This window comes from Eretmochelys imbricata, chromosome 10, assembly GCF_965152235.1.
Source record: "Eretmochelys imbricata isolate rEreImb1 chromosome 10, rEreImb1.hap1, whole genome shotgun sequence".
NCBI lineage: Eukaryota > Metazoa > Chordata > Testudines > Cheloniidae > Eretmochelys > Eretmochelys imbricata.
Window position 1 is genome coordinate 30,241,461 of NC_135581.1, and position 11,900 is coordinate 30,253,360.

At 46.7% G+C, this 11,900-nt stretch overlaps 1 protein-coding gene across 5 annotated transcripts in view; it reads left to right on the forward strand.

Moving 5' to 3' along the window:
- GLYR1 (glyoxylate reductase 1 homolog) overlaps positions 1 to 3,730 on the forward strand; it is a 33,087-nt gene extending 29,357 nt beyond the window's left edge. For all 5 annotated transcript variants that reach the window (XM_077829179.1, XM_077829174.1, XM_077829175.1 and 2 more), the window contains one exon: positions 251 to 3,730. In XM_077829179.1, the coding sequence (XP_077685305.1) occupies positions 251 to 325 (75 nt within the window). In that variant the 3' untranslated portion in view covers positions 326 to 3,730. The remainder of the gene's footprint in view (positions 1 to 250) is intronic.
- Positions 3,731 to 11,900: the final 8,170 nt, after the last annotated feature.

The following is an 11,900-nucleotide window of genomic DNA, read 5'->3' on the forward strand; positions in this document are numbered from 1 at the left end:
CTTATAGTATGATGGATGAGATGGAGACTTGGGGAGATAGGTTTGATGGGAATTTTACAGATCATATGTGCCCAGAGAAAGTGACACTTAAAGTGCTTCTGCAAGATCTGTGTGTTCTATTCTGTGTTGTACTAATTACCCAGTTCAATGTGTGCAGTGCTCTGGTTAGTGATGGCTACTTAGTAGTTCTGCTAGATGCAGACTTCCAGGGAAAAGTGTAACTGATCCTTTGCCCCTTTCTCTCCTCCAGGTATACAAACGAGCAAAAGCATTGGACCAATCAGACAACGATATGTCTGCTGTGTACAGGGCCTACATCCACTAGGCTGCACCATTCTTACTGTTAATACCATGATTATTAATTAATATTATGATGATACTGGGTTTTAACTCTGGACCAGTCCATCTCTGTCTCTCCATTTCCTTTTATACACAAACTTTGTTGAGATCTGCCACAAGGGCAGCTGCTGCAGTGAGCCTTCCCCTGGTGGCACAAGGGGGAGGAGGGGGCTCGGATTATTGCAATCTGATTAGAACATCCATGCCATGCACTGACAGTCACGGAACAGAATGGTGGCGGCTGGTTCAGAAGCTCTGAGGCAATTCAGCCAGAAATCTGCTGCTTGGCTTTTTATTTCTCCTCTGTATGCTTGTCCGAGATGCTGTTTCTAACAATTGCTTCTCTCCTTTCCCATGGGTAACATATGCATTGGCCTCTCTGCATCGAGGGACAGTTGTAATACATCCCATCTACCTGTGAATATCAGTACAACCCTAAATCCCAGTGGGGGGGGAAGGTGTGAGAATTGCTCCTGCTCATCACCCACTGCTATAGAACAAAGCACCTCCCAAGGGCAGTTCTGTAAGTTGATGGGGCTGTATGTAGGCTGCATGCAAAACTGTCTGGTCCCCCAGCACCTTGATGAATGAGCACCTCATACTGATGGGAAGAGCAAGCTGTATTATTCATGGCTTCTCCTCTACAGATAACTCTAGCTTAGGAACCACAGGCCATGGTGGATGAGAGACCATGATATAAACACAGCCTCCTAAAAGGCTAATCACAGCTGCACATCCCTATAAACAGTGTTAAAAGATTTATAGGGGTTTGCTTAAAAAAATCATAAGTAAAAATTCAAAGATTAAAATTGAGCCAGAATTTTTTCTCTTGGTGAAGGAACAAACCTCAAGGTCTTTCCTGCCCTTATTTTATGTGGATTTTTTAAAATCATCTGCAACCTCCACTTTTTCCTAACAGTTATTTACAAATGCTTCTTGGGTTCCGGCAATATCCCAAGTAGAGTCATTAATCTGACAGAATGGGCTTAGAGGAATGATCATAGGGCCAAGAGGTAGGAAGTCCCACAGTTCCAGTCCATGCTCTTCATCTGTGGCCTTCAGGTAGTCATTTTAGCTCTTTGCCTCCGTTTCCACATCTGTAAAAATGAGCTTGATATTAACCTACCTCACAGGGATGTTGTGAGGATTGATTAGTGAACTTTGAAAATGTAAAATTTCACATACAAATGCTGAGTGTTGCTGTTATGGGCACCACACTAGCATAGCATATCTCTTTTGCTGCAGTTGTGACTGCTTGGCACGATCCCAAGTTTAAGGAAGGCCTAGTAAATATAATGGGAGCCTAAAGTGCTGCTGAACTTGAGCCTAGAAGTGTTGGAGCTGAACTGCAGAAGTGAACTCACAAAAACACAGAAAAATTTTTAGTGCCGAAGGTGGAGAAAGCCAGAGTCCAAACAATGCCTGAGTATGTAAAAACACAGAACTTTGTCATTTTAATTTTCTCAGTATTAGCCTTTAAGGAGGGTTCTTGCATTTTGGACTCAGAGAATGAAAAGGTTAGTAAAACACCAGGAACCAGCTTTCTTGGCTGAGATCACTCCCCCACCTCCTTAGGTTGGGTAACACTCTTGACTCCCTTTATGCTGGAATTCTGAAGTGGAAAAGAAAGCAAATGCAGAGCAGGCTGTGTTCTGTTAGGTCCTTAAGGGCTGCTTGTCCTTTACCATCAGATCCTTTTCGTTGCATTGGCTAAGAACAAATAGCCTTGGAGTCCACCTTGGCATTGTTGCCCCCTTCTTTATTAAGGGCTGTTTAGGGGCGGCAGTGTTATTTAGGAAAACCCTCTGATGATCCTGTGGCTCGGGATTGCTTTAGTTGAAGCAGATGCCTTGCCTGCAATGGGATCTATAAAGTTGTGGGTCTAGTTCATTAAGAAATGGGAATGTATCAGGTATCCTTTATGGAATATAACATCCAACTCCTCCCTCAAGCTGTAGATGTGACTTATGTTTTAAATACTTCACCTCTTCTGATGACCCATTACTGTTTGTGAGCGAACACTGTATTACACATCCCCTCCTATAGTAAGCATCTCCCTGTAGCAAGAGATCCTGTTAGACATCACTTGGCCTGATTACCCATTATTGTGTTTGTGAACAATCTTATATACATCTACTCATGAAAACCAGTCATCCTTCACCTAGTATCCTACGTTAAATGTACATGTAACCTTACCTGCTATTACCTATCAGTCTGCTTTTGACATCTTGTATGCTCACTTTACAACCACAATAAATCCACAGTCAGCATTCAAAATCCTTGGTTAAACGCATCACAGTTGTAAAATGGTGCACAGCTTATGTGGGGAAAGTTACTCACCTCTTCAGTGTGCAGGAGATGGATCTTAGAATTTATACTCCAAGGTGTGTCTGTTAGGGACACTTGGTATCTGAGCTGGTACAATGGAAGGCTTTTATAACGTCCCTGCAGAAACCTCTTGGAATATAGGATGAATGGATCTGAGCCAGTGTAGTCAAGGATCTCCCTGCATTATACTCTGGAACCAGCTGGGGAGAAGGGAGCTCTTAAGTCTTGTGATCCGTGTTCTATAGTGAATTCAAAGAATTATACAGAGGAAAATAGTTCCCGGGTCACTGCACTGCTGCATGTTTGTTTTGTCAGAAACAGTCATGTTCTCAAACAGGATCAGAATGTACATGGGAGTGGCAGGGCAGAACAGCAAAACACTGTAATTTATCCTGTAAAAGTCTAACTGCAGCTCTCTAGCTAGATGGATACAGATCTGCTGGAGGGTGTGGTGTTTCCGGCAGGACTGTACCATTATTAATACACAAGGGAGCAGAGAGAGCACTCTGAAATAGATATGAAGCATGGGGGAGGGAAGGAAATGGCAAAAAGTGGACTGTTTCAGATGCCATTTCAGGTTCTGGCCCAGGAGTTGGTTTCACTTGGATTCTTGTATTTATCTATGTCTAGTCTCTGAACACGAATCCCATTCTGTTTGCAGGCCTGAGACATCCACGGGTGGGAAGGGGGGAAGCTGTGGATTGAGAGATGCTATAATGAAACTGGCTAGTCAATGTTGTCTTAATATTGTTGGCAATTCTGTAAAGTTCCTTTTTATGCGGATTTCTGTTTTAGCAATTTGCTTTATTTTTTGACTCCCTCCTTTTTAAGAAGAAAATGTGACACTTGTGAACAGCTTGTAAAGAAAAGCAGTTTCCTTTTGTTTCCTCAATGACAGATCCTATAGGTAATTAAGATTGTGAATTTTTATTTTTTTGCCTTGTTTTTAATTAACGTTTGTCATTCAGAATAGGATGTGTGATAATGTTTAAATGGCAAAACAAAATTTTTTTGTGCAATTAACAAAGCTACTGGCGAAAGAAAATAAAACCCTTCTTGGTAACAGTGTTCTCATAGCTGTTTCTAAGGCCATCTCAAGTCCATCCTCTGTCACTCTCCATTCCATACGCAGATTGTAACAAGCTGTCCTATACCTCACCTAGCTCAGCTGGCACAACTGTCATGTAGAACCCTGATCCTGCCATGAGCTGACCCCTGCGCCTTTGTGGAATCCCAGTGAAGTCACTCGGGCCCTGCAAGTGCAAAGGTCTGCTCACATGGAGTTAATTGTGGGACTGAGGCCTTGAATAGGAATAATAAATACAAAACTGTCCTGGTGCAGCAATTATTTCTCTAGTGGCTCCTAAATACAGAGCTTCTGCAGACCCATGGGAGGCTGGCACTGCAACTGTTCCCAGCCATCTAGAATTTCCTTCATCCAGAATATGCTTTTTTTTTTAAGTCACATTTATTATTTATGTGGCATAAATGGTGAGGGGTTTTCCAGGCAAGCTATGAAGATAAGATCTTTTAACTGAAGAGCTTACAATCTAGAGAGGAAGCTGCAAAGTGCTCTGACAATTTGAATTCTGACATTGTCACCGTTCCTTATTGCTAAGGTAGTAGCTGAAAGCCTTTGCTATTGCATGAGTGTCATTTGTAAATTCATGTGCTTAAAAAAGAGAACTTTAAAAATGTGATGGTAACAAGACTGAATCCCAGTGATGTCTGAACACGATGGTATTCTAAACAAAAAGGGCTTTCAACCATGCTGGTAGCTGCTTTCATCACTTCACACTGACTCAGCAGACGTTCTAGGCTTAAGAATGATGTTTGGGGTTATTGTGCTGATTTGTGAGTTTTGTGCTAGGGAGAGTTGTGTGGATTTGTGCAGGTGATGAATGAGGGGGGTGTGCTGCAGAGAAAATATACGTTTCGGATAATTGTTTTTCGTGGGGGTGGTATTGTGCTGGGAGATTTGTGTTGATTCAGGTGGGTGCCAAATGAGGGTGTGTATTGTGATGAGGGGCTGTGTGTATTTGGAGTTATTGTGTATGCTGGTTATGGTGATTTGTGCCTGGAGGCTGTGCTGGGAGATTTGTATTGATTTGTGTGACTGGCAGTTGGATGAGGTAATGCACCTTCTGTGCAATCTCCCCCATATAACCAATGAAATTGTTGCATGAAAATGTAGCCCTAGAGCAGTCGTTCTCAAACTTATTTGATCAGGCCCTCTTTCTTTGTGTCTGTAGTTTATTCCCCTCCCAGTGAAGGACTGAAGTGGGGGCGGGGCGGAGAAGAGCCCGAGGCCACATGGTGGGGTTCCAGCTGTCAGCCACAGGGTAGCAGGGGTTCAACTGTCCTCTTTATCCCTGCCTCCTGGGTGTGCATGGCCCTTCTGCATGAGCCCCAGCCACCTGGGGCTGACAGCCAGAGCTCTTCAAAAAAAATTTTGAAAAAAAGGTGCACAGCTCACACCTCCACTGACACATTCCCAGGCCTCCCTTGGGAGGCCTGCCCCATCGTTTGAGAACCGCTGCTCTAGAGTAAGGGTGGTGTTTGGTTGAGTTATCTCTGATGATATGATGGTCTGGGTTTCTTGGCATGGCATAGCTACATGCCTTACCATAGCTGTACACTGCAGAGGTGAAATTTGTAAAGTCAACATGGCTGAACACGTAACAATTATCCGGTAACAGACTGTGAATCCCAGTGATGACTCAACCTAGTGAGGTTCTGAACAAAAAGAACCCTCCACCCTACCTGTAGCTGCTAATGTTGCTGCAAGCTGACTGTGCTGACATAGGCTTCGGAGTTACATCCAGTTACATTGTTTCAGTCTTAAGGTATGTCTACACTACGGAATAAGGTCGAATTTATAGAAGTCGGTTTTTTAGAAATCTGTTTTATATATTCGAGTGTGTGTGTCCCCACAGAAAATGCTCTAAGTGCATAAAGTGTATTAACTCGGCGGAGTGCTTCCACAGTTCCGAGGCTAGAGTCGACTTCCGGAGCGTTGCACTGTGGATAGCTATCCCACAGTTCCTGCAGTCTCCGCTGCCCATTGGAATTCTGGGTTGAGATCCCAATGCCTGATGGGGCTAAAACATTGTCGCGGGTGGTTCTGGGTACATCTCGTCAGGCCCCCCTTCCCTCCCTCCCTCCGTGAAAGCAAGGGCAGACAATCGTTTCGCGCCTTTTTTCCTGAGTTACCTGTGCAGACGCCATACCACGGCAAGCATGGAGCCCGCTCAGGTAACCATCACCGTATGTCTCCTGGGTGCTGGCAGACGCGGTACGGCATTGCTACACAGTAGCAGCAACCCATTGCCTTCTGGCAGCAGACGGTGCAGTATGACTGGTAGCCGTCCTCGTCGTGTCCGAGGTGCTCCTGGCCACGTCGGCTGGGAGCGCCTGGGCAGACATGGGCGCAGGGTCTAAATTTGGAGTGACTTGACCAGGTCATTCTCTTTAGTCCTGCAGTCAGTCCTATTGAACCGTCTTAAGGTGAGCAGGCAGGCGATATGGCTTGCTAGCAGTCGTACTGTACCATCTGCCGGGCAGGCAAGAGATGTGGATGGCATGCAGTCCTTCTGCACCGTCTGCTGCCAGCCAAAGATGTAAAAGATAGATGGAGTGGATCAAAACAAGAAATAGACCAGATTTGTTTTGTACTCATTTGCTTCCCCCCCTCCCCTGTCTAGGGGACTCATTCCTCTAGGTCACACTGCAGTCGCTCACAGAGAAGGTGCAGTGAGGTAAATCTAGCCATGTATCAATCAGAGGGCAGGCTAACCTCCTTGTTCCAATAGGAACAATAACTTAGGTGCACCATTTCTTATTGGAACCCTCCGTGAAGTCCTGCCTGAAATACTCCTTGATGTAAAGCCACCCCCTTTGTTGATTTTAGCTCCCTGAAGCCAACCCTGTAAGCCATGTCGTCAGTCGCTCCTCCCTCCGTCAGAGCAACGTCAGACAATCGTTCCGCGCCTTTTTTCTGTGCGGACGCCATACCAAGGCAAGCATGGAGGCCGCTCAGCTCACTTTGGCAATTAGGAGCACATTCAACACCACACGCATTATCCAGCAGTATATGCAGCACCAGAACCTGGCAAAGCGATACCGGGCGAGGAGGCGACGTCAGCGCGGTCACGTGAGTGATCAGGATATGGACACAGATTTCTCTGAAAGCATGGGCCCTGCCAATGCATGCATCATGGTGCTAATGGGGCAGGTTCATGCTGTGGAATGCTGATTCTGGGCTCAGGAAACAAGCACAGACTGGTGGGACCGCATAGTGTTGCACGTCTGGGACGATTCCCAGTGGCTGCGAAACTTTCGCATGCATAAGGGCACTTTCATGGAACTTTGTGACTTGCTTTCCCCTGCCCTGAGGCGCATGAATACCAAGATGAGAGCAGCCCTCACAGTTGAGAAGTGAGTGGCAATAGCCCTGTGGAAGCTTGCAACGCCAGACAGCTACCGGTCAGTTGGGAATCAATTTGGAGTGGGCAAATCTACTGTTGGGGCTGCTGTGATGCAAGTAGCCCACGCAATGAAAGATCTGCTGATATCAAGGGTAGTGACCCTGGGAAATGTGCAGGTCATAGTGGATGGCTTTGCTGCAATGGGATTCCCTAACTGTGGTGGGGCCATAGACGGAACCCATATCCCTATCTTGGCACCGGAGCACCAAGCCGCCGAGTACATAAACTGCAAGGGGTACTTTTCAATAGTGCTGCAAGCTCTGGTGGATCACAAGGGACGTTTCACCAACATCAACATGGGATGGCCGGGAAAGGTACATGACGCTCGCATCTTCAGGAACTCTGGTCTGTTTCAAAAGCTGCAGGAAGGGACTTTATTCCCAGACCAGAAAATAACTGTTGGGGATGTTGAAATGCCTATAGTTATCCTTGGGGACCCAGCCTACCCCTTAATGCCATGGCTCATGAAGCCATACACAGGCAGCCTGGACAGTAGTCAGGAGCTGTTCAGCTACAGGCTGGGCAAGTGCAGAAAGGTGGTAGAATGTGCATTTGGACGTTTAAAGGCGCGCTGGCGCAGTTTACTGACTCGCTTAGACCTCAGCGAAACCAATATTCCCACTGTTATTACTGCTTGCTGTGTGCTCCACAATATCTCTGAGAGTAAGGGGGAGACGTTTATGGCTGGGTGGGAGGTTGAGGCAAATCGCCTGGCTGCTGGTTACGCGCAGCCAGACACCAGGGCGGTTAGAAGAGCACAGGAGGGCGCGGTATGCATCAGAGAAGCTTTGAAAACCAGTTTCATGACTGGCCAGGCTACGGTGTGAAAGTTCTGTTTGTTTCTCCTTGATGAAACCCCCCGCCCCTTGGTTCACTCTACTTCCCTGTAAGCTAACCACCCTCCCCTCCTCCCTTCGATCACCGCTTGCAGAGGCAATAAAGTCATTGTTGCTTCACATTCATGCATTCTTTATTCATTCATCACACAAATAGGGGGATGACTACCAAGGTAGCCCAGGAGGGGTGGTGGAGGAGGGAAGGAAAATGCCACACAGCATATAAAAGTTTACAACTTTAAAATTTATTGAATGCCAGCCTTCTTTTTTTTGGGCAGTCCTCCGTGGAGGAGTGGCTGGTTGGCCGGTGGCCCCCCCTCCGCGTTCTTGGGCATCTGGGTGTGGAGGCTATGGAACTTGGGGAGGAGGGCGGTTGGTTACACAGGGGCTGTAGTGGCAGTCTGTGCTCCAGCTGCCTTTGCTGCAGGTCAACCATACACTGGAGCATACCGGTTTGGTCCTCCAGCAGCCTCAGCATTGAATCCTGCCTCCTCTCATCACGCTGCCGCCACATTTGAGCTTCAGCCCTGTCTTCAGCCCGCCACTTACTCTCTTCAGCCCGCCACCTCTCCTCCCGGTCATTTTGTGCTTTCCTGCACTCTGACATTATTTGCCTCCACGCATTCGTCTGCTCTGTCAGTGTGGGAGGACAGCATGAGCTCGGAGAACATTTCATCTCGAGTGCATTTTTTTTTCTTTCTAAGCTTCACTAGCCTCTGGGAAGGAGAAGATCCTGTGATCATTGAAACACATGCAGCTGGTGGAGAAAAAAAAGGGACAGTGGTATTTAAAAAGACACATTTTATAAAACAGTGGCTACACTCTTTCAGGGTAAACCTTGCTGTTAACATTACATACATAGCACATGTGATTTTGTTACAAGGTCGCATTTTGCCTCCCCCCACCGCGTGGCTACCCCCTCAACCTTCCGCCCCCCTGTGGCTAACAGCGGGGAACATTTCTGTTTAGCCACAGGCAAACAGCCCAGTAGGAATGGGCTCCTCTGAGTGTCCCCTGAAGAAAAGCACTCTATTTCAACCAGGTGACCATGAATTATATCTCACTCTCCTGAGGATAACACAGAGAGATAAAGAACGGATGTTGTTTGAACGCCAGCAAACATACACTGCAATGCTTTGTTCTACAATGATTCCCGAGTACGTGTTACTGGCCTGGAGTGGTAAAGTGTCCTACCATGAAGGACGCAATAAGACTGCCCTCCCCAGAAACCTTTTGCAAAGGCTTTGGGAGTACATCCAGGAGAGCCGCGAATGCCAGGGCAAAGTAATCCTTTCACATGCTTGCTTTTAAACCATGTATAGTATTTTAAAAGGTACACTCACCGGAGGTCCCTTCTCTGCCTGCTGGGTCCAGGAGGCAGCCTTGGGTGGGTTCAGGGGGTACTGGCTCCAGGTCCAGGGTGAGAAACAGTTCCTGGCTGTCGGGAAAACCGGTTTCTCCGCTTGCTTGCTGTGAGCTATCTACAACCTCCTCCTCCTCATCATCATCATCTTCTTCGTCCCCAAAACCTGCTTCCATGTTGCCTCCATCTCCATTGAAGGAGTCAAACAACACAGCTGGGGTAGTGGTGGCTGAACCCCCTAAAATGGCATGCAGCTCATCATAGAAGCGGCATGTTTGGGGCTCTGACCCGGAGCGGCCGTTCGCCTCTCTGGTTTTCTGGTAGGCTTGCCTCAGCTCCTTCAGTTTCACGCGGCACTGCTTCGGGTCCCTGTTATGGCCTCTGTCCTTCATGCCCTGGGAGATTTTGACAAAGGTTTTGGCATTTCGAAAACTGGAACGGAGTTCTGATAGCATGGATTCCTCTCCCCATACAGCGATCAGATCCCGTACCTCCCGTTCGGTCCATGCTGGAGCTCTTTTGCGATTCTGGGACTCCATCATGGTTACCTCTGCTGATGAGTTCTGCATGGTCACCTGCAGCTTGCCATGCTGGCCAAACAGGAAATGAGATTCAAAAGTTCGCGGTTCTTTTCCTGTCTACCTGGCCAGTGCATCTGAGTTGAGAGTGCTGTCCAGAGCGGTCACAATGGAGCGCTCTGGGATAGCTCCCGGAGGCCAATACCGTCGAATTGTGTCCACAGTACCCCAAATTCGAGCCAGCAAGGCCGATTTAAGCGCTAATCCACTTGTCGGGGTGGAGTAAGGAAATCGATTTTAAGAGCCCTTTAAGTCGAAATAAAGGGCTTCATCGTGTGGACGGGTGCAGGTTTACATCAATTTAATGCTGCTAAATTTGACCTAAAGTCCTAGTGTAGACCAGGGCTTACATAGATCACTTAAGGAATTGGTAATGGCACATGCTGAGCCTTTCACCTCAAATGCAGGCTGATGACTGCAATGGGTGGCTCATCAAAATGAATTGCAGTTTCTGATGGATGAGACCCAACATCTTAAAACTACCACCAGACGTGACACTAGCTGGGATCCTTGATAGCAGGCTTGGCAGTGAAGCCAAAGATTGAATGGCTCTTGGAGTCAGAACTACTTTTCTTTTTTTTTTTTTTTTCTTTCTTTTTTGCCCGGAGACGATGCCCCCAGCTCAGGGTTGAGATTGGCAGTATGGAGAATCTTGTATTGCTGATGACCATGTTGTACCTGTTCTTTGGCTAAATAAGGCTGTAGTTAATTCAGGGTCCCAAGTTGCTTGGATGGTAGGGAAGAGAAAGAGCTGTCCGTCTGGTCCCTCTCACCAGCACTAAATCTCGCACCAAAAATTTATTTGATAAGTTTACTTTAAAGACTTCACAGCCTTGTCATGCTCCTGTTTGCTTAATGTTCCTGACATCAGACAACATGAGCTTCTTCAGGGCAGAGAAGCAGCCAACCTTGAAAGCAACCCTAATGCATTAAGTTCTCTGCTCTCAAACTGCTGTGTGTTTACCACTCTGGTGAAATGGCCCCTGCTGAAACAGCAGCCACTGTGGTTTGTGTGCTGAAGTCCCTGAGGCCAGTACTAAAGCAGCTCACAGAAACACAATCAACACTCTTCTAAACTTACAAGATCTCTAGAGAGCTTCTGACAATATCTAATTCGATTAGGAGGCTTTATCACCATTATAATACTGTCGGAGGCGCAGGGGGAATGGATGGAGCAGCATTTCACATCCTGTCTCTGACCATCTGCATGAGCAGTGAGTGTGTCCCATGTTAGAACACTTTTGTTGCCATGTAAATCCAAGTCTCAGGCCTGGTCTACATTAGAAAATTAGGTCTACTTAACTAGGTTGTGGGTTGTGAAAAATGCACACCCCTGAGCAGCGTAGTTAAGCCAACCTAAGTCCCTGGGTAGACAGTGCTAGATCAATGGAAGAATTCTTCTATCAACCTAGCTACGGCCTCTCGGGGAGGTGGATTACCTTTGCTGATGGGAGAACCCCTTCTATGGGCGTAGGTAATGTCTACAATGAAGCGCTACAGTGACGCCGCTGTAGCGTTTCAAGAGTAGAAAGCCCTCCGTAAGCGTGAGTTAATTTAAATTTTCAAACTTGATTCATGAGATCAAACGGACTCAACTTCCTTAGGAGCTTCTAGTACTGTCCATGCTTGAGGATTCTTATTAGTTCTATGGTATGTCCTACAGCAACCGGGCAGTAAGATTTCTATAGGGTTTTATAGTCCTGTACTTAACTGTACTATAAAACAGGAGCTACTTACACTTCTGAGATGTTACCTTTTAGCTAGTAGTGATGGCAGCAAGTCAGACAAAATAGTTGTGTGATGGCATTTCTCAGAACGTTCAGCCTTGCTTGGTTGTAAGACCAATAAACAGGCAGACTTAGCAAGCCATGTCCTGTGCTGCCCAAGCAACAGTGCTGCCAATACTAATAAAAAACAGTCCAGTGCCAACAGTTGCTTTTAAACAATGTTCTCCTGCAATGTTTGAAAC